This window comes from Indicator indicator, chromosome 28, assembly GCF_027791375.1.
Source record: "Indicator indicator isolate 239-I01 chromosome 28, UM_Iind_1.1, whole genome shotgun sequence".
Lineage (NCBI taxonomy): Eukaryota > Metazoa > Chordata > Aves > Piciformes > Indicatoridae > Indicator > Indicator indicator.
In genome coordinates, this window is record NC_072037.1 from 12,403,457 (window position 1) to 12,428,207 (window position 24,751).

Consider the following 24,751-nt stretch of genomic DNA (forward strand, 5'->3'; position numbering starts at 1 on the left):
GGGCACATCTCTTGGTGCCAGTGACATTTGCCTGCACAGATGCCCAGTTCCAGAGGTTGGAGCTTGTCTTTTCCTTGGGAATCAGGCCCCAGGTGTTTCTAAGTCCTGTCCAAAATGCACCAGAGAGAGAAATGAAAGGTAATGAGACTAATTCTCCACTTTCTTTGCACTTTTTATCCATACTGCTCAACATCCCCTAGATGAGCCTCCAGTCTGTGCCCATCTGACTGACAGGCTGACAGGAGGTGAGGGCTACACTTGGCCAAGCAAGTGCCAGAGGTCCTGGGGAGCTCTTGCCCCTGGGCTCTGTTCATATTTCCCCTGTAATGATTCAAAAGAAAATAACAGACATCAATTTATTTTCTGAATCTCACCCTCCAGGAACCTACCCTGGCCTGTGGTGATGATGATCCTCACTGGAGGAAGAGGATCCCCTCCCTCCTCAGGCACCCCCACCCAGCCCATGAACCACAACCCTGTTTAGTGCAGGTACCACCTGTGGCTGTGGCATCCCAGGAACACACAGATGCTGCCACATCACTGACACCCACCAGCTCCCAGCCCCATCCCACTGCTTGGCTCCAACCCACCTGGAGATCACATCAGCACTGCTTTATCTTGGCCATGGCTGTCACCTCCTTGCTGGGTGGCCTCCCTGTTTCTCCAGCTCTTCGCAGCGCTGCTGCTCCCCAGGGCTCTGCAAACAGCAGCATGCAGGGGGTTAAAGTGCTGGTGGCCAGCAGCCTGCAGAAACTGGGAGACTGATCTCTCCTCCTGTCCAGCCCTGTGCCAGGGCTGCTGAGCTATTGCTGAGCATGTTCCTCAGGAGCTGTCACAGGGAAAGAAAAAATACCCTGAGAGCCCTGGGAGTTAATTTAATCTGGTGCCTGTCCCTTCCGCTGACACTGACAGCAGGGAATTTCTCTGCCTCGCACACAGAGCTGCCCCAGCCTCCCAGCCAGCATCCAGCCCCCCAGCACAAGTCCCCAGTGGGAAGAGGATGGAGGAGGAAGGGCAGAGTGGGATGGAGGCAGTGCCAGCAGAGCCCTGCCAAAGCAATTTGTCCTGCAGACAGGCTGTCACTGACGGTCCCAGCTGGGGAGGGAACCATCCCCCCCATCACCAAACCAGGGGTTATAAATATCCTGCTAAACCTGCAGACAGGATCCCTGCTCTGGGGGGGCTATTCCAGGCGTGACACCTGACCCACCTGGAGAACTCCCAGAGGGACAAATCCAAAGGGACAAATCCAGTATGCTCCATGTGCCCCGGCTGTGCTGTCTGCCTGACCACCCAGCCTTGCCTGCCTGGGGGCTGCTGGTCACATTGACCTCTGCTCAGGGATGTCCAAGGGCACTGGGGGCAAGCTGGAGCAGAGGAGGTGCCACAGGAACAGAAGGAAAAACTTTTTTTCCCTGTGAGGGTGCTGGAGCCAGCTGCCCAGAGAGGTTGCGGAGTCTCCTTCTCTAGAGACATTCAAACCCCACCTGGGTGCATTCCTGTGTGACTTGCCCTGGGTGATCCTGCTCTGGCAGAGGGCTTGGACTGGATGATCTCTGGAGGTCCTTTCCAACCATCTGTGATTCTGTGAAGAAGGAAGCTTGGCCAAAACAAAACAAAATGTTTTGGAGTGTTCATGGCACACACAATGGTGCCAGGCAGGTCCCTCAGCCCAGTAGAGCATCACCTCTGGTGGGCTGGATTGAGATGCTGTTGTTCAGGTGGTGAAGAAGAGATCCTGCCTTTACGGAAACCTGGAAAAGATGCTGGAAGGACATGGAGGAACCATGCAGGCCATGCTGCTGGGAGGGAACAACAGGGGACAGAGCGTGGCAATGCTAGGCTGAGCTGTATTAAATGAGCAGCAGAAGGCAACATATCTCACAGCATCAGCAGACACTCCTAATTGTGGCTTATCACAGCTTGGCCTCACATCTCCAGCAATCCCATCAGTGATCCCACCAGGCTCGGGCACAGGAACCCTTCTGCACACAGCTTAGCACAGCCACTCCCGGGTGGGCTGTGCTAATGCCTTAATCACTCCTAGCAGCACATGGAGACAGGCAGGACCCAAACCCAAAGAAAACTCCAGCTGAAGAGGAAAAGTTAATTAGAATGAGATAATGCCAGTTCCTCACTTACCAGCACACCAGAGGCGGCCAAGTGGAAGCAAGACCTGGCTGAAGCTTCAGTGGCACCAGAGCTGCAGAATGTGCAGTTTCACCAAATCTGTGATGCTCTGAGAAGCTGTGAGGAGCTTGTTTGAAAAGTGTGAAAGAGTCTTGGAAATGTCAAAGGATTTCAGCACCTTCTGGAGGCTGCTAAAGCAACTGGGTACTTCATTTGGAGGTGCTAATTTCATTCTTTCTTCTACTACGAGGTAGTAAAGTTGCTTGTGTGTGTAGCTTGGGAGTGTTCTCGCTTTTTATCTCTGTTGCAGGACAGTGACTCAAAACTGTGTCCTTCACAGGGACTGGGGAAGTTTAAAACAAACACTTTGCCAATGCTTTGAGAAAGGTGCAGAAGAAAGCCATGACAATACACCCTGTCTCCTGCACCTGCAAACCTGCCTGTCCTCATCCTGTGGCACCCACCTGCCAGGATCACCCAGCAGCTCCAGGCTCTCCCGCTGCTGGGGGACAAGCAGAGGGCTGGGAAATGTCTGCTGGGAGTGTGGGGTGGGAAGGACTAACAGACATCGACCCAGCTCTGTGCTGCTGGACCAGTGGCACCAGCAAAGCCATTTTTACCTTTTGGCTCCCCAGGTTTCCTGTTGAAAAACAACTCAGGGAGGACACAAACCCAGAGCCCTGTGCAGACCCCGGTGTGCCGCGGCTCTCACCAAGTAGCTGGAGACACCTCTCCCGGGCTCAGCCCTTGGAACCAGGACCACGCAGCAGATCTCACCAAGGAGCTGGAGACACCTCTCCCGGGCTCAGCCCTTGGAACCAGGACCACGCAGCAGATCTCACCAAGGAGCTGGAGACACCTCTCCCGGGCTCAGCCCTTGGAACCAGGACCACGCAGCAGATCTCACCAAGGAGCTGGAGACACCTCTCCCGGGCTCAGCCCTTGGAACCAGGACCACGCAACAGATCTCACCAAGGAGCTGGAGACACCTCTCCCGGGCTCAGCCCTTGGAACCAGGACCACGCAGCAGATCTCACCAAGGAGCTGGAGACACCTCCCCCGGGCTCAGCCCTTGGAACCAGGACCACGCAGCAGATCTCACCAAGGAGCTGGAGACACCTCTCCCGGGCTCAGCCCTTGGAACCAGGGCCACGCAACAGATCTCACCAAGGAGCTAAACGCATCTCACCTGGGCTCAGTCCTTGGAACCAGGGTCCTCAGCTGGCTGCTCAGCAGCAGCAGCAGCCTTACTCCTAAACTGTCCTTAATAGAAGTTTACAACTTCCCCACAGGCTGCTGCAGCCTCAGGTGCTTCTCGTTCTCTTCTCCAGCTAGTCCCAGTCCCTGGGCTGCCCTGGGTAGCTGTGTGTTTCTGGTTGCTAGAATCGAAGCTCATCCAGCCTGGGGTATGGGCTTTGGAGAGAAGGAGACCACAGATCATCATCTCTTCACCAAATCTACCAACCGAGCTTTTAGCTTGGAGAGGAAAAACATTAACCTGAAAAAAAAAAAAAAAAACAAAACAAAAAACAAGAGAAAGCACACGGCATTTAAATTATTAAAAAGGGGGGGGGGGGGGGAAAGACGTTTCTGAAATAAAAACTACATTACCCAGAATTCACGGAGATGGGGGAGGAAATGCTGCTGGGTTTGTCTTTTTCTTTTTTTTCCCCCCCTTTTTTTCTTTCTTTCTTTCTTTTTCTTTTTTTCGCAAGGGAGGTTTAGCTTCAACAGCTGCAGTTTAAAAGCGAAATACAGGGGGAGGAATGGGACTGGGCGAAGGAGGGAGGCAGAGAGCGAGCCCGAGGGAGACGCCGAGACCTGCCGCTGGCCGGGGCTGCGGAGCCGGGGACATGCGGCAGTCCCTGCCCGGGCAACCGGCCGGGCATGGGGGCATGTGGAGGGGAGTGGGGCACGGCAAGGCTACCGGCGAGTTCCTGCAAAGTTTGACCCCGTTGCCTTTTTGCTGGTGAGGAGAGGAGCAGGGAGCAGGAGCCCCCCCCTTTACTCCCCAGCCCCTGCGCGAATGTGCTGCGAGAGAGGAAGCGAGCGGCAGGCGGGGGGCGGGGGCAGCGCTCCTGCCGCTCTCACCTCCGCGGGCATCTAGCAGGGAGGCGAGGAGGGGGGGGGGGGGGGGAACCAGAGCGAGAAAAGGAGCCTCCCCCCCCGGCTCCAAACCCTCCCCTTTCCCCGCCGCACCTCGCCCCCGCGCAGCGCAGCGGAGCCCGCTGGGGCTCGGCCGGGGCTCGGCGATCGCTGCTCCCCGCGATGCTGCGGTGAGCGCCCCGCAGGAGCCAACCGTGTGCGGGGCAGCGCCGCCGAGCCGCCCCCCATGAGCCCCGCCGGCTGAGCCCCCACAGCCCCGGAGCGGCAAGAGCAGGAGGAGGAGGAGGAAGGTCGGACACCCTTGCGGAGAGCCGCTCGCCGAGGAGGAGAGGAGAAGAGGTGGAAGAAGAGGAGCCACGGGGCCGGTGCCCCCGGGCCGGTGCGGGGGGATGCGACGGGCGGCGGTTCCACGGTGCTGAGCGGGCGCGGAGCGGAGGAGGCTCGGCTGCCGCCTCCCGCCCCGCTGCGCAGCCCCCGCAGTCCGCCCGCCCCAGCGGGACCTCGCTTTATTCCCGATGCTTTCGGCTATTTCTAAGGGAAATAAAAAAACAACTCAAAATCCAAGCCCCGGAGCCCCGGACACCGCTGGCGGAGGAGCCTCCGAAATCGAGGATTTGGCCACTTTGGGCATTTTCCACACGAGTTGTTTTTTTGGTTTTTTTTTTTTTCGGTTGGTTGAGGTTTTTGGTTTTTTGTTTCTGGTTGGTTGGTTGGTTTTTTTTTTGTTGTTATTATTGTAATTTTGTGCGAAAGGAAGTTCTGAACAACTGCGAGTCAGGAAGTGGAAATCCACACCGGTTGTGACAAGCTGGGGCTCAAAAAACTATTTCATTATTTATCTAGATGTGTCTATCAACATTCTGCTTTTCATCCAAAGAATCAAGGGAAGTACCGGCGGGTCCCGTGTCCGACGGGGAATGACAGACTGCATCTGAGGGGAGGAAGGACTAAATATATCATCTAAGAACACACCGTTATTTATTCAACTCCAGAGACCTCTTTGGGTTCGGGATTGGTGTTGTTTTTTTTGGTTTTGTTTTGTTTTTTAAAACCCAAAGACTGAGCAAGAGATTTCACAGCTCATTAAAAGGGGAGGAGGAGGGGAAAAATAATTAAAGATAATAATTTTCAAGGCCCTTTTGCTTCTGAAGTGTAGCTAACCTCCCGACCAGGAGCCGTGCTTGTGAGACAAGATACTCAAAGGAAGGTTTGATGTGAGGAATTTTTCTATCCTATGGATATATCAGGTTTTGAGGTTTACCCCCCACCCCCCCAAGAAGAAGCTCTGTAATTGATCTAGCACCAGATCATTTCAATGCCTAATATTGCCCAGGATTGCTGGAGTACCCGCAGAGCTGCGTCGGACTGTACCCGAGGTGTGCCATGGGCTGTATCCAGAGTATTAGCTGCAAATCCAAAGTTTTCCGGGAAAGCATTTCAGTGATTGAAGTCAAAGCCTCCATCGATCCCATTCCCACCAGCATCGACGAGTCCTCCAGCGTGGTCCTGCGCTACCGGACCCCTCACTTCCGAGCCTCTGCGCAAGTGTTGGTGCCCCCTCTGCCCAAGAAGGAGACCTGGATCGTGGGCTGGATCCAGGCTTGCAGCCACATGGAATTTTACAATCACTACGGGGAGCAGGGAATGTGAGTACGGCCAAGGGGGCGTGCAGCTGCGTGTGCCGGGCAGGAGGGGAGAGCAGCAGGACAGTGGCCTGGCTGGGGAAACACTGGAGTGCACCCCAAATTATAACCCACTTGGGTCTGAACAGGGCTTCTTCATGTTGTTGAGACATAGGAGAGCTTGTTCCTGCCCTTCTAAACATGGGAGGGGAATTCTCCTCTGATGGAAATGTGCCCAAACCCCACAGGTTCTGTTAGGAACCCAAACCCAATTCCATATTTCACAGCAGCTTTTGAGCAGTGCTGGGGATCCTGAGGTCCCAGACACCCCTGCTTTGATAAGTGTTTGACACCAGGGCTTCCCCTGACCTCCAGCTCCTCTTGTCCACATCCCTCCAGGGGTAAAACTGAGCATTGATCACCCCCGGGGCAACCCCTGGGCTGACACTTGTGGCACGGTGCTGTCTCCAACGTGCTCTGCTGCTGCTGCAGTGGGCCAGGGCTCACAGTGGGCCAGGGCTGGCAGCTCTGTGCCCACAGGCCCTGGGAGCTCTCCGAATATCACAGTCGGGACCCTGCTTGCTTTGCCTGCGGTAGAAGGCAGCCCCCAGGGGAAGGATAAGGTGGATTTAACCCATTGAGAGCTAAACCCTTTGTACCACCTTGGAGCTGGATGAAAATTTCACATGATCCCCCTTCTGGGGAGTGTAAGAGTGGGATGTATGCAAGGCAGGGGGAATCCAGGGCTGTTTGCGCACCAAACCCTCTGTGGTGCTGGTTGGACAGTCATAGTGAGACAGGAACGAGTCAAATTCAAATGCCACCTCCCTACAGAGAGAGTCATCTCTCCCCAGTCCCCCACCAGTTTGTTCAAGCCTCCTTGCAGGCTCTAGTCTGTGGTTAGATGGGCAGCTGCACCTGATCTCCAGCTGCCTGCACAGCCCAGCAATCCTGCAGCTGATGGTGCTGAGCAGCAGGGGCTGCAGCCTCCTGCTGCAGCAGAGATCTCTCCGTCCAGCCACGGGGACAAAGCCTGAGTGCAGAGCCCGGTGCTGGCAGATGGTTTGGTGGCTGGAGGTGCTGCTGCTGGGGACAAGGGAGAAAGGACAGGAAGGTCAGGTCTGAGCATCCCTCCAGCCTGCTCATCCCAGGGGAATGCTGGGCTCAGCCTCTCAAGGGTCATTGTGGGTAGCTTATAAAATGACGAATGAGGAGGGCTGAGGGAGGATGGGGACAGGGATTAGGGCTGGAGAGCAAGACAAACCCTGACTTAATGCAGTGCCCTCCTGGCAGCCTGAACATCTGCACACAGAGCCTGGCCCTTCTCCCCTCCCCTCTGCCTCTAAGCCCAGGCCCAGGATGTGGGTTCAGCACCTCAGACATAGGCACAGACAGGTTGTGAGATGTGGAGCAGAGGGAAGGGCACACAGAGGGGCAGCCATGCAGGCTGTGTCCCCCCACCCCTTTTTGTCCCCACATCCCCTCTCTGCTGAAGCAGAAAGTGCCTTGGGAAGCAAACTAGCACCTGGCAAACCCCAGCAGTGAGGCTCAGCAAGCAGCTTATCTCCATTCTGAAAGAACTTCCAGCAGGCCCGAGATCTGTAGGCTGTTTGGCTCCAACACCATCTTTAGCAAGGACAATTTGTTGCTCAGATGTTCCCAATTCCAGGCCTTTGGGATTTGCATGTGTGATTCTCAGGCTCATTTAGAAATCCTGTCTCAGCCACCAGCTGCAAAGGGAAAGAGAGAGACCCACTGCATGGCAATACAGAGTGAAGGGGACTGGGCAGAGAGCTGCTGGTGGTGGTGATGATGATGATGATGCAAACCTCAGGCTGGCCTTTTCTTGCTCTGCACCTGAGCTCCCCTCTGCTCAGAATGAGGATTTGGTACCATCTTCCCTTGCTGGAATGCTCTGGGAAAAGAAAAAAAAAAGTTGTACCTGCAAGCTAAGTGCTGGAAACAGGCAGCCAGAGTGAAACACTGCAGCTATGAGGGAGAGCTGTCAGCCAGAAAATCAGGGAGATAAAGATTGTTATTTGTTTTTCTCCCCCTAGGAGGTTCATTGACATTTAAGTGATAGCAAAGAAGAGTTACCCAAACATAAGCAGGATTTGGGTTTACTCCTCCTCCCTCTTTCTATAGACCTGTCACCATAAGTAAGCTACAAATAAAGGTGTTGGGGAGGAAAGGCCTCTGGCTGCCACTGAAATGTGCTCTTGGAAGACCTTTAGAAAGAGAGAGGCAGGACACAAACCCCTCTGGAAAGGATGAGCCAAGCCTTTAGCTGCTGTAACTCAGCATAATCCCATTGACCTCCAGAGAGCTGCATTGATTTATGCCAGCAGAGCATTGGTCCCAACTTTCCATGATGAGGAGGGACTGGCTGGAACAGACATTTATTTATTTCTTTATTTTTAATCACTGTGCTGACAGGCAGAGAGAGACCCTCCCAAACAAGCAGAGCTCAGGTGGTCAAAGCAGAGCATCAGTACTTACAGCAGGCTGTGGATTAATTTGTCACCCCCATGCTGCAGGAGCTGTTGGCTGTGCAGGAGCTGTTGGCTGTGCAGGAGCTGTTGGCTGTGCAGGAGCTGGGCCATGGCACTGAGGGCAGAGACAGTTGAGGAATCCTGGAGCAGATGGAGCTGGGCATGGCTGGATGTTTGCTGCAGAGGGCAGGATTTCAGCTCATGCCTCTACAGCAGCACTGATGATTTGGGGGCTAATGCAGCTTTCTAAATGCAAAGGAAAATAGCTAAAGCTCAGCTAAGACAGAAATGCTGGCATGCTTGTGTGTGTAAGTCAAGAGGTGCTGCTGGGAACATGAAAGGCTCCAGAGTGAGGATGTGGCTGTGCTCTCTGACCCTGCTCAGTGCACAACTGGGGCAAACTCCTGCTCAGCCCCATGGCTGGGATCTCTGCCTGCCCTGAGCAGGGTTTTATCCTTAGGGGAGGAGGCTGCTGTGAGGTGGGAGGCAGCAGGAGCAGGCTGCAGAGCTCTGACCTGTGCAGGAGCAGCTGGACCAGGTCCCTGCTGGGATCTCCTGGGCTGGGTGCTGGTTTCTGTGCCTGGTGGTGCAGCACCCAGTGGGCCCTGTGTCAGCAGCTGGGTGATGCTGGAATTGCATTACCCAGCCTTGTGTCTCCATCTCCATGGAGATGTGCAAGAAGCTGTGCAGACGGAGATATGCAAAAGAGAGAAACAAATAAATTGAAGTTGGAATGTGATCAGCCAAGAACCTGGAGAAGTTTCAGGGAGCTCTTTGTCCCCTGGAGAAGCCAATGGGCAGCTGGGCAGCGTTAGGGCAGCGCTTTCCCTTCCCTGGCATCTCCCTCTTGTGAGATTAAATCTTCTGTGCCCTGCAGCAGAGGCACAATGAACTCAAGAAATCAACTTGTCAGGAGAACAAACCCCCAGGAGGGAAACCCCAGTCAAACCCAGAGTCACCACAGGGAATGACCCCTCCAGGGCTTTAGGGGGAAAGGCTTTGCTGCCCTTGCATGGCCCTGGCCCTCACCTGTGCTGCAGCACTCCCCTCACCCCCAGCTAAACAGGCTGGCCTGAGCCTGCTCAGCTACACCAGCAGAGATTTGTCCTTCAGTGCCAGTTTTCTGCTGGTTTTACTCTCTGAGTGCATCAAACATCACTGCTGGTTTGAGGGAGGAGGCAGGGACATGCAGCTGGAGGGACCACAGCAGCCTGGCTCTGACAGCTGGGGAGCAGCATCTTGGATTTCCTTCCTGTTCTCTGCTACAGCCCTGGCTAGAATTGCTTGAAGTGCCAGAGGAGGTGAGGGAGAGACTGCAAAGGACAAGTTCAAATGAAGCAGCTCTGGAGATCAGGTTTGCTTCCTTTCAGCCAGCCACAGGCATGGTGGCAGAGAGAGAGCAGGGATGTGAAACTCCCCCCCACCCCCCTGACGGCTTTTCACTGCACCCACACAGTGCTGTGGCACTTGTATGGAGCTCAGCAAGCATCTGAGCAGGCTTCCTCTCCTCTGGGGAGCTGCTGGAGGGGAAAGGGGGCTGGAAAGGATGAGGTTGTGTAAGCCTCTGTGGCCTGTGGCTGATCAGGAGCTGAGCTGTCTGATGCCTGTCTGAGAAGGGGAACTGCAGGTAGCTGTGTCACTGCTGGGTGAGCAGGGCTGGGGGCTGCTCTGCTTGGGTTTGCTGACCCTGCACAGGCCACAGCAGCAATGGCTTCAGGGGGTGCTGTGGGGCAGCCAGCTGAGGGCTGGGGGGTGAGCTGGTGCCACAGGAAGAAACTTCTGTGAATGAGGATGAGGAGGCTAAAACCTCCATAGAGCTGCTTGGCTGTAACAGCAGAAGTAGCTCAAAGTCCTTCTCCTGGTAGCAAGAAGACATTTAAGAGAGGTTGGTTTGGCATCTCCAGTCCCTGGTGATACCCACACTGGTTCTGAAGGTTTCAGAAGTGGCAGAAGCAGAATCTGCTGATTTTGGAGCTGATCAGCTACAGTGAAGCCCTGAAACCAGATCAGTCACTTGCTTTTCATGCCTCTTCCCTGCTAGTGTCAGCAAAACGTTCCCTGGGCACTTTCTGGTCTTTCCTTGGCTCAACACCACCACAGGAAGATGCTGATGCAGCCAGAGATCATTCCACAGTGTTCTCTCCAAAATCATCCCAAAGGCCAGTGGCTGGCATGGTGCTGAGCAGGGCCAGGCTCCCCAAGCAGAGGCTCCCCAAGCAGAGGCTCCCCAAGCAGAGGCTCCCCAGCTGACTGGGCTGCAGGAACAGCAGGGAAAGAGCAACCACCAGCTGCAGCAGCCTCTGCCTGCCCTGCAGTCATGGGATCCTCACAAGGTCTCATTTTCCTTCTCCTTGCTAAGATGAAGTGTGGTGGTTTGGAAAGCCCAGGGTTAACCACACTGGCTGGGCCCAGGCTGGCTGTGCCCCACAGAGGAGCACAGCTCAGTTTCTTCTTCCCCAGCCCTGCCCACGCCTTGTCTCAGCAGGGTGCTCTTCTGAGCCACCCCCAGCACAGCCATGCTGCTCAGCAGCACCCTGGGCTTCCTGCTGCAGCTGCTCAGGCAGCATCCTGCCTTCAGAGACCTGCCCAGCTCCTGCCACAGCTCCCCCTTTTTGCTCTCATTTAAACCCTGGGCAAGTCCTGAGCCCCTCCTGCGATTCTGCCCTGCTCTGGGGCCAGTTATGGCTGCTGGGAGTGAAGATGAGGACCAGCAGAGCTTAGCTCACCTGCAGTTTCACTCACCAGCCTCTGGTATGGGTAGGCTGGAGCAGCCCAGGAGGGTTGTCAGCCTCTTGTGGCATCTCAGCTGCCACCTGGCCCCTGGTGCAGCCACAGCATCCCCTCAGCACCACCCTTGTCCCAAGGCTAAACCTCTGGGACATTGTCACATCTCCTCCCTAGGTGACAGCCAAGCTGAGCACTGCCACAGGCTGAATGGAAAGTAATCCTAAACCATCTGCTGAAAGGCAGAGAAAGAGCCCCCAGATGGTGTTTCAGAGCTGGGAAGGAGGTGGGGGGCTGCAGGGCACAACTGAGCCCTGAGGGCTGGCTTCATCCAGCACCCTGCAGAGCCTTTGCATGCTCAGCTCTCAGTGAGGAGCATGGGGATGGTGAGCCAGGGTGGCTCTGGTTCAGAGAGCAGAGTCCCTGAACAGCTCTGCAGGGGCTGGGGTTCCTGGCAGGACTGCTCAGGGATCTCCTTTGGGCTGCCTTCACTCAGAATTGTCTCCCAGGGCAAGGACTCCCTCTGCCTGCTGGCTCTGAGCTCCAGGAGGGGAGTCCTGCAGCCCCTCCACCTCTGCAGGGAGATCTTGTGCTTGAGGAACCCCCACAGCTGCTGCTGAGCCCTGCTCCTGCTGCTCCCAGCTCCTCTGGAGCCTCCTGTAAGTCTGCTGGGACTGACCTGCAAACCATCCATCTCCTGCAGGCTGTGGACCTTCACCCAACAGCTGCCATAGCACAGGAGAGGCTTTTGTAGGACCCCTGCTCATGTGAAATAAAAAGAAAAATGAGATCTTTAACCCCCCCTGGGACCTTCCAGCTACAGCCAGAGGTTTCCAGCTGGCTGCTGATGATTTCAGTGGTGGTTCCAGCATGGAGGCTTTTCAGGGTCTGTAGCTAATCAAAGGTCAGAACAGTCCTGGGTGCTGTCCCCATCCCTGGAGGGGTTCAAGAACCCTGGGGCCATGGTTGGGTTGCTGGTTGGATTGGAGGATCCCAGAGGCCTTTTCCAACCCAAACAATTCTCTCACTCTATATCCAACCTTTCTTTGAGCCCTTCACAGTGGTTTGCTTCTGCTGCCAAATTTCATCTTAACAGCTAAATTGGAAGCTAGTACTAATGATTAAAAAAAGATACCCCACCCCACCTCACCCCCAAGTTGTGCCTCAGCTTTCTGGGGTGCCAGAGGACTCTCCTCACTTACTGCCTTGCTCAGGAGCCTGAGCTTTCTGCCTGTCCCCCGGGGCACAGCCTGCAGACGACCTGTGGGGCAGTTGCAGGAGCTGCTGACCTCAGGTTCTCTGGTTACTGTAACCCCATCCCCAGCCCGGGGCTGCAGCCCTGGAGCTGAGTCTTTCCTAGGGCTGGAGGAGGATGGGTCACACTCCCAGTGCCAGGAGCAGAGCAGGGAGGGATGGTGGTGGCTTGTCCAGGCTGTTTGTGGGTTGGCACTGAAAAGAAAGAGCAGAATGAGGCAAGGGGAAGCTTTGTGGTCCAGCTGAGTCAGAGAACCACAGCATGGTGGGGTTGGAAGGGACCTCTGGGCATCATCCAATCCAACCCCCCCTGCTAAAGCAGGGCACCCACAGCAGCTTGCCCAGGGTCACAATATCCAGGGTTTGAGATCCCTCCAGAGAGTCTCTGGGCAGCCTGCTCCAGGGCTCCAGCACCCTCCCATCAAAGAACTTTCTCCTTCTGTTCAGATGGAACCTCCTGAGTTCCAGTTTGTGCCCTGAGCCCTGCTCTCAGTGGTGCAGGAGCTGAGAACCTGCACTTAGTGCTGGGGTGAGTCCTTGTCAGCCTTGCTCAGAGAGCCAGGAGCTGCAGGAAGGTACCAGCAGCACTGGATGTCCTCCAGGGCTGGAGCTTGCTGAGCACCAGCACTTTGCAGCCTCCTGTAAACACCAACATATTTTGAACCACTCCAGGTAGTCAGCAGGCCCTGTAAGGAGATGGTTCCTCAGTGGTGTTTAACAGCAGGACAGGGCTGCAGCAGCTCTGCTGTGAGCACAGGCTGAGGGAGCCGGGGGTGTCCAGCCTGGAGAAGAGAAGACTCCAGGGGGGTCTCAGAGCTGCCTGCCAGGACCTGAAGGGATCCTGCAGGAAGGCTGCAGAGGGACTTGTCCTGAGGGTGTCTGGAGACAGGCCAAGGGGGAATGGTTTGGAGCTGAGGCAGAGCAGGGTTAGAGTGGAGCTGAGGAAGAAGTTCTTCAGTAGGAGGGAGGTAAGACTCTGGCACAGGCTGCCCAGGGAGGCTGTGGCTGCCTCCTCCCTGCGGGGTGTTCAAGGCCAGGTTGCAAGAGACCTTGGGCAGTAGATGATCTCTAAGGTCCCTTCCAACCTAAGCCATTCTAGGACAGACTTTCCTGGCAGCTGCTGGCCACAGTTCCAGTGGCAGGGAGGAGCCCTTCCCTCAAGGTGTTGTGAAAGGCACAAACTGCAGCAAAAGCTCCAGGGGGGAACCTGCCCAGACCTCCTTCCTCTGCTCCCCTCCAGCCCAGGCTATGGCTCAGCTGCTGACTGCCTTCTCCCTGGTTTGTCCTTGGTCCTGGCAGGTCGAGCTGGGAGCTTCCAGACCTGCTGGATGGTAAAATCCAGGCTATCAGCGACTCGGACGGAGTCAACTACCCCTGGTACGGCAACACCACCGAGACCTGCACCATCGTGGGCCCCACCAAGAAGGAGGCCAAGTTCCAGCTGAGCATGAACGACAACTTCTACCCCAGCGTCACCTGGGCAGTGCCGGTCAGCGAGAGCAACGTGGCCAAACTCACCAGCATCCACCGGGATCAGAGCTTCACCACCTGGCTGGTGGCCACCAACACTGCCACCAGCGAGATGGTCACCCTGCAGACCATCAAGTGGCGCATGAGGCTGGGCATCGAGGTGAACCCCAGCCGGCCCCTGGGGCAGCGTGCCAAGCTGCAGGAGCCCTCTGCTCAAGAGCAGCCCCAGGTCCTCAGCAAGAATGAGCCAATACCACCCAGTGCCCTTGTCAAACCCAACGCCAATGATGCTCAGGTGCTCATGTGGAGGCCAAAGGATGGACCACCCCTGGTGGTGATACCTCCCAAACACCGATGATACCAACCTGGCATCCTGGCAGCAAGAGGGAGATTGAAAAGACAACACAGAACAAAACCAAACCCCAACCACCAAACCCTGAAGCAAAACAACCACTTAGGTATTAGGAACAGAGCTGGAAGCAGAGCAAGCTCCAAATGCACTTTTTTCTTCATTCAACAAATGCAACCATTCTACCTTCTCCCATTGGGACGGATTTCACTGTGCTAAAGCTCAAGAGGAGACCTTGGACTGGGCTCTGTCTCATCACTGGATTCCTAAGGGAAGGAATTTACCACTGATGTCTACCCAGAGAGCTTTGATTTGATTTGGATTTTTTTTCCCCCCCTCCCCTTCTCCTTTCCTACTTTATTTCCTGGTTGAACTTCAATCCCATCAGCTTGTCCAGGCTGCCCAGAACAAGAACATTTTATTTGGAATTCTAAGAGGGCTTTTTTTTTTTTTTCCCTCCCCCCACTTTTTTTTTTTTTTTTTTTTTTGTTGAGAACACAAAAAAAACCCACAACAACAACAACAACAATCCCTGGAGCAAAATGTTCCCTATTTAAGATAAGAATTATTTAATTTTCTTACCTTTTTTTTTTTTTTTTTTTAAGCTGTAAGGTTCTGAGTTGCAAATCCAAGTCATGGCCTTATGTAGACTTTGCTTTGCATTGCCAAACTTTTGCCTTAAAGCTACCTTTGAGAAACAAACCACCAACCAACCACCCAACCACACCACCAGGCAGAATGTCCTTTCTTACAGAGCTGTTGGGAGCAAGGACTGGGTTGTCACCATGTCACAGGCTGAAGGATGGAAAGGGCATCGGGTTGGAAGAGTGATAGAAGGGGGGGAAAAAAAACCAAACCAAAACAAAAAAAGAATCTTCCTGGGGTTAAAAGCTGGATCAAGTGGAAACAAATCTCAGTTTCAAAGCAATGCAAAACACCAAACCCTGCTGCAGGTTGGCTGTCTCCAGTGGGAGCTGCTGGGCCATCTCCTCCCTTCACAGAAAGGGCAGGGAATCAGCTTGCACTGGAGCTCAGCCTCAGGTCAGCATGAAGGATAAGCTCACAGCTGGAATTGTGGCCCTGGGAGTCAACAGAAATCAGGAAGGGGTGGGGGGGATGTCCCACTGGGTTTGTCTCTAGGCCAGCAGAAGTTCTCCCAGCTAGCCCAGGGTCTCACCTGCTCCTGCTGCAGCAGCCGCGGCCAGAGGGTGCTGCTGGGGGAAGCTCTTTGCCCCCTTTTCCCCATGAGATCCAAACATTTGTGCTGTGGGAAGAGCAGGATATAAAAAGGATCCTTCTGGAGTGGTTGGAGGTGCCTGGGTGTAAGCCAGGGCAGATCCTATCTCCTGAGTCTACCCAGCAATATCCATAATTCAGGAACAGCCACCTCTGGAAATAACCCAATGCTGGTGAGCACCAGAAGCTACCAAACCCTCTCCTCTTCCCATCCTAACCCTGGGCTTTGTAGATCATTTTCTTCCACATGACCTCGTGGTCTACACAGCTGCCAGGGGTGGGGCAGAGGCAGGACCATGCTGGCTCTGGACCTGCCTGCTGGTGGCACAAACATCTGTGTAGCAAAGGGGAGGAACTGCAGGCAGGGCACCACCTAAGTCCTGGGTGCAGATCTTCTGGTGAGGTAGGTGCATGCAGAACAGGAGGTGGGACCTGGAGGGTTTGCTGAGGACCCTGTCCAGATGGCTGCAGAGATAAGCAGAGACACTGCTGCAGAGGAAGGCAGCACGGAGGAGCCCTTTGAATGGGAGGAAGTTGTGCAGCTGAGGTGGCATCTGGAGGACAGGGCAGAGGATGGGGAGTGGAGGATCTGCTCTCCTGCTCCAGCCCATGGCCCGAGGCAGATCACTTCCCTTTCCCCCTGCAGCTCCTTCCCCTAGATAAAATTTCTTCCTCTTATTAACAATCTGCCTCAAGAGCTGGGTCTCAGCTGCCAGCCTGGCCCTGCTGAGCTGGTCTGGACAGGTCTCACCACCACACAGACGCTGCTCAAAGGCTCTCCCCTGGGAGAGACACCACTTAGCTGCTATTGCCACCCTCATCTTCCACACAGGACATTACCAGCAGGAAATTCTCCTTCCTCACTTCTCCCAAGCCGCAGCACCACTCTGGCAGCAGGTTTGGCACCACCACTGGCCTGGGGAAGCACACCCAGAAGATGTGGCCCCCACCATGAGTCTCAAACCAGCAAAGAAGAATCCTGGGTTCCCAGGGCAGGCTGCTGTCCTCCATGCACTGCCCTTCAGAGGTGCTCAGCCCTGGAGCTGCTCTCCCCCCTCCCAGGGCTGATCTCTCAGGGGGGATGTCCAGCAGCTTGCAAACCACTGGACTGGATCAACCCCAACTCCACGAGCCAAAGGTTGCCTAGATCTAGGCTTTGGGACTGCAAAGGGTGAAGCCAGGGAGACTTTGACTTGCACAGTCACTCTCTCTGGGAAACTCCACTTCCTCACACACATTCAGCTCCTAACCACAGCTCCACTGGCACAGCCCTTGGGGACTTGTCTGTATCTTCTCCTAGGCAATACATGCAGCAGAGGACAAGCTGGGAGCTGTGGGGGAATAGCTGGCATGCACCTCAGCTCCTCCTGGGCAGCTCCAGGGCTGGGAGCAGGAGGGGTCTTTGTGTCTGGTCTTCACTCTGTCTGCAGGTGCTGAGTTCTCACTGATGTCAGCCTGGGTCGAAGCAGTCAGACCCAGTTGTCTTAATTAGCTGCAGGAAGGAATTCCAAGGAAAGATTTCTTAGTCACCAAAAACCACATTCAGGGAACACCTTTGTCCTTTTCCACTTAGCTTTGTGTCAGGCTTAGTCTCCCACTGCATTAAGTAAATCTGGTTCCTCCTCCCTCTCCCTGGTGGACTGGAGGCATCCATGCAACCTGGCAGTACCCTCCTGGCTCTCTCGTGCTGCTTGCAGGGAGCAGGCCCAGCTGAGCAGCAAACACAGAATTCAGATTTCACCTTGGGGTCAGCTTTGCATGGACTCTCCCTTCCCAAAGATTGCCTTTATCCCATGCCTAGGATGAAACCTGCCCCTCCACCTCCATTTGCCTCACCAGACACAGCACAGGGCAGTGATGTTGCCTCTCTGGAGAGTCCATGGGTGATGGCTTTTGGTTTTGTCCAGTGCTGCTTCATTAGAGAGCTGATGGGGACAGGAGGAACATGGAGGGAACGGTGGCTGGAAGTCCCACCAGGTGCTATAGCCATGGCTGTGTGCTTAGAGCAGGGACTAATGGTGTCCCAGTGGGGACTTCCATGGCTGGGGACCTGGAGGGTAGTGGCACAGAAAGGTCCTTCTGTGGCAGCTTTTTGCAGAGCCAGGAATGCACAAAGGCTGCACTGGGAAGGGGATGAGGACACCAGGCTGGGACACTGATGCATGTGAGCTCGTCTCTGCCTCACTTCCCCCAGCTCAGCTCTTCACAGGAGAGCTGAGAGTGTTAGCCTGACCAGCCCATAGTGCTCCAGGGTGGGAAGCAGCAGGACAAGCCCTGGCTGAAGCCTCACCTGCCCATCTGTCCCCTCCAGCAGTGGGCACGGCCAGCAGGCAGCATCCCAGACCACTTGGGTCTTGTTTCCCACCCTGAGAGGAGTGTGGGGAGAGAGGGGCAGCCCCTGGGAGCGCCAGCAAAGCAGTGTTGGGGAGGGGGGGTAGGACCTGTTGAGCTGGTGCAAGGCTGGGGCCGGCGGTGAGGGAGGGTGAGGTGAAGGCTGCCCGAGCCTGGGCACCGCCGTCCCTCCTGCCCTGGCTCCCGGCGCAGCAATAAGAATTGTCCTTGGGCTTGCAGAGATACTGTGAAAACAAACCCCGAGATGTACCGAGTCTGGACACTTAACGAGCTGTAAACCCCCTCCCCCGAGCCCTGCTTTTCTAACAGAGAAAGAAATAAAGAGAGATTTTCAGACTCGCTGCCCGCTGGTGTTTGGGCGGTGCCTGCTTCTCAATCGCGGGGCTCCAGCACCCCTGCCCCCGGGGGATGATAAACACTCAGCTCACCGCCGGGACCTTTCCTCTCCTCTTCAGCTCTACCAGATAGAGGAGGAGGAGGGGAAGGTTTCTGGTGAAACCCAAACAGCTGCCACCCTGCATCTTTCAGTCCCAGGCGCAGCTTGCGAAGGCAGGACGGAGCCCAACCGCCCGGCGGTGGCTGAGCTGCCCCAGGGCTGTTTCTTGGCACCTTTTGCTTACTGAGCAGGAGCCTAGGCAGATGTTGGCTGTAAATGCCACATCTGGAAAGGGGCAGCAGCTCAGCCAGGCTCTGCTGCCCGGCTGCAGGGAGCAGCTCTGTCCTATCTCACCTGGGCACACCGGAGGTTAGAAGCTGCTGCAGTAGCCCCTGGCCCCCAGCTCCCACGCTGTGCTGCTGGCATCATTTCCACCTCACCTTTTTCATGCCCAGATCCTTGATTTCCACAAACCTGCTGGAATTTTGGAGAGCAGGGGCCGAGCACCCAGCACAGCTCCTGTTCTGAGCCCTCATCCACAGGGCCCAACCTTGGCACCCTCCAGGCTTCTCCACAAAGCAGCAAAGATTTGTTCTGTCTGCTCCAAAATGATGCAGCTCCCACCCAGCACCCCAGGACTCTCCTGCCCGGGCAGGCTGGCAGAGCCACACCACTCCTGGGGCTTTCCCAGCACATCCTGGGCATGAGGGCTGGACCCTTACCTGTGGGACCCTTCCCCCCAAGGTGCCCCTCACACCAATGCCTCCCCTTTGCTGCACCTCCCTGGAGCAAACCAGAGCCTGCAGCTGTATCCCGGAGAGGCTGCAGCCAACCAAGGGCACCTTGCACTCCACCTGGCACTGTCACCCACGAGCCAGTGAGGTGGGTGCCCACCTAAGCCACCAGCAGCCAGAGTGTTGCTTTGGGAAGCTCCACCAAGAGTGGCACAAAGCCAGGAACAGAGGGGAAGGGAAGGAATGAGACACATGGGAGGGCATGGCTGGAGGAAAGGAATGCAGAGGGATGGAGCCCGAGGAGAAGACAGGTTCTGAGTGGGATTTCTTCCCCCAGTGGAAACTCTCCAGCCTCATCTGTTGATAGGAGGTTAAATTTAGATGTCCCAGTTTTGGAGGGAGGGAAGGGGGGTGGCAAGGGGCCCCCAGCCAACTCACAGCTGCTTTGGGTGACATCCTGAAACAGCAGAAAGCATCCAGTGGCTTCTGGTGGGCACAGAGACGTTGGAAACCCCCTGAGAAGGGTCAGGGTGGTGGGAAGGACATCAGCTGCTGAACCCAGCAGAGCCTGGAGGGTGGTGGTGGAGCCCAGTTCTGCTGCTTCAGGTTGCACCAACATCCATCTTCATGCCAGAGCACTCCTGACTGCTGAGCCTACAAATGAAAAGTCACCACCCTGGGCTTTGCCACTTGGTTTCCTGAGCTTCTGACCTTGCTTTTAAGCAGACTGAGGCAACAGCTCCTTCCTTTGAGGGGGGACCCCACAGTCTCCATGCTCCCTGCTGGAGACTTTTTGCAGGGCCTTTGCTGATGCAAAGCAGAGTTTGCTGCTTCCTCTACCTCAGGTGGGGGTGATGGGAGATGGTGGGGGGGTGTGATGGTGCTGCTGGTCTCCTCCAGCACTGCAATGGAACACTGGGATGGGGCAGGCCTGCAGCCCAAGGGCAGAGCTTGACCCACAGCTGCTCATTTTATCACCCCCAGGCCCTCTTTTATCTGGTGCTGAGGGGTGCAGGGCCCTGGCAGCTCTGCCCGTGGGTGATAACAGCCCTGGGGCTGCTGCAGGAGCCAGGGACACTGTGCAGGGAGGGAACTCAGTGAGCTGCTGGAAGCTGTGGAGAAAGAAGCTGGGGCTGGGCTGAGTGGAACCAGCAGGCCCTGCAGAGCTGGGCCAGAAGCCCATGCACAGGTGCCAACATGTCCAAGCCATCTCTTGCTGAGCATGAGTTGGTCCTTGCTCCATGGCTGCAAGGCCCTGGGACCTCACTCTGCTGGGAGGAGGAGGAAGGATGGAGCTCATCTCACAGCTGAGCAAGGGCTGCTCAGCCCCTGCCTCTCCCCAGCCCCTGGAGCTCCACAGGACATTCATCTAGGAACAGAAATTCCCTGGGTGGCACCAGACAAGGCTGATGCCAAAGCCTCCTTGTAGGATTCTTGCTCCTTGCAAGCAATGCTGGAAGCAACACACAAGGGCAGGACAGGGGCAAATCAAATGTCACTTCTGCCCCAGCAGCAGGGACATGGACAAGCCTGATAGGGCAGAGACTGCCCCTGGGTGCTGGGAGGAGAGGTGGAGCCATCACCTACCTTCACCTTACCCCTGCCTCAATCACTGCTCCCAGCAGCTGGAGCAAGGCTCTGGCACTTTCAGCAGCACTTTTGTGACCTCCACCACCCCTCCCCGGGGTGCTGCTCTCAGAGAGCCCCAAACTCACCACACAAACACACCCCTGGCAGCACAGGAGGAGCTGGGACCCCTCCTGGCTTTGACAGCAGAAGGACACCACCAGCACTTGTCCTCTGGTCACCTCTGCACCATGGCACTAGGTCCAACCAGCAACCCAGCACCATGGCCACTAAGCCATGTCCCCACCTGCCATGGCCACAGGTTTCTCAACATCTCCAGGGGTGGGGACTCCACCACCTCCCTGGGGAGGGCTAAGCTCCACCAGAGCAGTTATGGAACAGCTGCTGTTAGTCATCTGAGGACTGCCCATCAGGGACAATGGATTGGCCATCATGGGCAACACAAGTCCAAGCCTGCTTAGCCCTTGGCTTCTTTGCCAAGCCAAGGGCTGTCTGGGGCAGTAGCTTCATTCTTGGGTGAACATCTGTCCACAAAAGGATGGACAGAGGCCAGGAGATCAGAGGCCACCTAAAGCAGCTGACAGACCTTAACAGCTTCTGGCAAGCCCAGGCCAGAGGCATTTGCCAAGCCCTTCAGTCACCTCCTGAAAATGCAGCTCTCAGAGTGGCCTTTGCTGCATTTCTGCGAGGGTCCTGGAGGCTCCTGGGCATGACCAGCCTCTGTCTGCTGCTCAGCTCCTCCAGCAGCTACTATGGAAACCAGGAGCAGCATCTGGCTCCCAGGGGCAGGGAGTTCAGGGGGTTGGGTTGGCTCAACCCTGGTTTTGGAAGCCTTGCAAGAAATCCATCAGCAGGCAAGGTCTGAAACCACTCCTGCATGCAGAGGGGAGAGCTCAGAAAGTCACAGAATGGGTTGGGTTGGAAGGGATCTTCAAGACCATCCAGTTCCAACCCCCTGCCATGGGCAGGGACACCTCCCACCAGCCCAGGCTGCTCCAGGCAGGGGGCAGCCACAGCCCCCCGGGCCACCTGTGCCAGTGTCTCCCCATCCTCACTGTCAAGAATTTCTTCCTCACCTCCAGTCTCCCCTGCTCAAGCTGGGGTTCAACCAGAAGGGAACAGCACAGGAGGGACAACCTCCCAACTGCTGCCATCATTCCAAAAGAACAACTTGAAATGGGCTCAGCATGCCAGCCCCACATTCCTGCCAAGCCAACCCTCTCCATGGCAGAGCTTCCTCAGCTATCTGGGGGAGCACAGCTGATAGGGCCTGGCTGGGAGGTGTCACATGCCACAGCCAGGGGAGATTAATGCAAAGAATTTAAGGTCAATGCTTTGGGCAAGCTGCTATTTATAACCAGGAAGGAAAAGCAGAAGAGCAGCCTCACCTCTAGGCCTTAGGGAATGTTGGACAGTCAAGGAGAACACGTTGGGAGGGCACGCTTCAGCCCAGCCTCTGTTCCACCTCCACAGCAGCAAAGCTCAGGAAATGTTCCCCTCTGTTCCAGCGCTGCCTTCCCAGCATGGCTCTGCTCTGGGGGGAAGGGAGGGGACAAAGGACCCTGGCCCTGGGGCTGTCTCCAACAGGACAACTGCTGGGCCAGGGGTCAGAATCCAGGGGGGTGTGAAAGCCTCAGGGCCCACAGCCTTGCAGAGCCTCTCGACAGCTAAAAATAAGCTCTCCTTGGGCTCTGCTCCCCATTTTTCAGTGGCCTCATCCAGCCTGGCCTTGGACACCCCCAGGCAGGAGGCAGCCACAGCCTCCCTGGGCAGCCTGTGCCAGACTCTCACCACCCTCACACTGAAGAACTTTTTCCTCAGCTCCAGCCTAACCCTGCTCTGCCTCAGCTCCAAACCATTCTCCCTTGGCCTATCTCCAGACACCCTCAAGAAAATTCCCTCTGCAGCCTTCCTGCAGGATCCCTTCAGGTCCTGGCAGGCATCTCTGAGGTGCCCCTGGAGTCTTCTCTTCTCCAGCTCCCTCAGCCTGTGCTCACAGCAGAGCTGCTCCAGCCCTTGGATCATCTTTGTGGCCTCCTCTGGACTCACTCCAGCAGCTCTGTGTCCCTCTGCTGGGGACACCAGAACTAGAGGCAGGATTCAAGGTGCATCAAACAGAGCAAGTGTTTGGCCCACGGCCTTCAGGGCATCCTCTCAAACATTTGCTCACTCAGGTCAAGGAACACCTGAGAATGTCACCAGTTATGGTGACTGAAGCCCAGAGCAAAAGCACAACCCCAAACATGTGAGAAAAAAGAAAGGCAGCTTGGAGCAGATGCCCTCCAAGATCCCTTCCAAGCTGAGCCATTCTGATTCCAGCTGACAGCAGAACCCCACCAAGCACAGCCTGGGGGTGCAGCTCGTGCTCCTCATTCAAGGGCCAGAAGTTTTCCCTGTAACCTGAGTTCCATTTTCTGAGTGCTGTAAAACTCAGAGGAAGGTAAAAATAGGAGAGCTTTTCCCTCCCACTCCCTTGCTGCCTGCTACTGCCATGGGAACATCTTCTGCAGGGTGCCAGCTTCTCCTCAGCTCATTTCCCATTCCTCCAGCAAGCCTCTGGCTCACACATGACTCAGTTTTAGCACTTGAGGGAGATGAGCATGTGGCCCATCCTGGACTTAAAATTAGCAGGGCAAACCCCAGCCCCTGCTGAGGAGCCTGGGAGAAGCAGGCATCCTCCCAGGGAAATGTGCAGGGTGAGCTCAGGAACCAGCCTGGGCCACTCCTGGGCTAGGCAAGGGGGAACCAACAGAAAGCCAAGGCCAGAGTGGGACTGGGGACCTTCCAGGTCACATCTCTCTTCCAGGTCAGGGATCCACAGTCACAGAATGGCTCAGGGTGGAAGTGACCTCAGAGATCATCTGCTCCAACCTCCCACCATGCCCAGGGACACCTCTCAGCTGGCCTTGAGCACCCCCAGGCAGGAGGCAGCCACAGCCTCCCTGGGCAGCCTGTGCCAGAGTCTCACCTCCTACTGAAGAACTTCTTCCTCAGCTTCAAACCATTCCCCCTTGGCCTGTCTCAGACCCCTCAGGAAAATTCCCTCTGCAGCCTTCCTGCAGGATCCCTTCAGGCACTGGCAGGCAGCTCTGAGGTTCCCCTGGAGCCTTCTCCAGGCTGCACACCCCCAGCTCCCTCAGCCTGTGCTCACAGCAGAGCTGCTCCAGCCCTTGGATCACCTTTGTGGCCTCCTCTGGACTCACTCCCTCAGCTCTGTGTCCTCCTGCTGCTGGAGGCCCCAGACCTGGAGGCAGGATTAGATACTGGGAGAGAAATCTTTGCAAGACAAGGAGCATGAAGACAAATAGTTTAATACAGAGCAAGAACAGGAGTTACACAAAAATAAGCAAAATCTTTTTCTTAGGAAACAAAACCCAACCCCAAAGCAGTCCTAGAACTGGTGCTTGAAAGAAAAAGTGTTGGGGTGCTGAGCATGCTGGTGACTCAGGAAGGCAGGAGCTGCAGCACAGCTCTACAGGGAGTTCAGGATGTTCCTAGCTTCTCCATGCACTAAATCCAGAGGAAGATCTGTGGAGCAAGGGAAAAACACCACCACAGTGAGTGCTGAGTCTGGCTCTGGCAGGATGAATCCCCTAGAGCTCTCAAGCTTCCAGTCCCCCTCCTCTCAGCAGCTTAGGAGGTGCCCTGCCCATGGCAGGGGGTAGAACTGGAGGATCTTTAAGGTCCCTTCAACCCAAACCATTCTATGAACTCTTTGGTGGTGCCAGCACCTCCTAACTAGGTGTAGTTACTCTGGGTGTAATTGCACTTACTCTAGAGCTACTACCTGCAGAGACATTCACTCTCCACCTGAGAGGGAAGCAAAGGCTGCTCACACTAACCCAGCAGGGCAGGTGGCAGAGCTCAGCTCAGTCCCCTTCAGCTCAAAATCATCATCCCATTGCTTGTTTCAGCCCCACAGATGGAGCTGATGCCAGCCTGAGCACAGCCATTGTGTGCCTGAGAGGTGGCCAAGGGCAGGATCCAGCTGCAAGGTCTCCCTGGTGTGCAGGGTGCACCTCCTGGGGAAGCAGACACTGAGAGCCTGCCCTTGGAGCTCTCACTGCCACCCCTGAACACAACCCCAGCCTGCTCTGGGTGGGAAGGGACCTTCAAAGCTCACCCAGCCCAACCCCCTGCAGCCAGCAGGGACAGCCCCAACTGGAGCAGGCTGCTCAGAGCCCCAGACAGCCTGCCCTGGCATGTTTCCAGGGATGAGGCATCTCCCACTTCTCTGGGCAGCCTGGGCTAGTGGCTCACCACTCTCAGTGTACAAAAGTTCTTCCTTTTCTCTGGTCTAAACTTCCCTCTTTTAGTTC

The 24,751-nt window shown here is 55.8% G+C and overlaps 2 protein-coding genes across 2 annotated transcripts in view; one reads left to right on the forward strand and one right to left on the reverse strand.

Moving 5' to 3' along the window:
* Positions 1–5,559: 5,559 nt before the first annotated feature.
* FAM78A (family with sequence similarity 78 member A) lies at positions 5,560–14,578 on the forward strand (the record flags this gene model as incomplete). Its single annotated transcript, XM_054393422.1, has 2 exons — positions 5,560–5,882; positions 13,628–14,578. Coding segments are annotated over 2 exons (852 nt in total), but the record flags the coding sequence as incomplete, so codon positions are not given.
* A 9,186-nt stretch (positions 14,579–23,764) lies between these two features.
* The window catches only part of NUP214 (nucleoporin 214), a 47,839-nt gene continuing 46,852 nt past the window's right edge, over positions 23,765–24,751 (reverse strand). Inside the window, exon 36 of the mRNA XM_054393636.1 lies at positions 23,765–23,960. Within this exon, the coding sequence (XP_054249611.1) occupies positions 23,927–23,960 (34 nt within the window). The 3' untranslated portion in view covers positions 23,765–23,926. The remainder of the gene's footprint in view (positions 23,961–24,751) is intronic.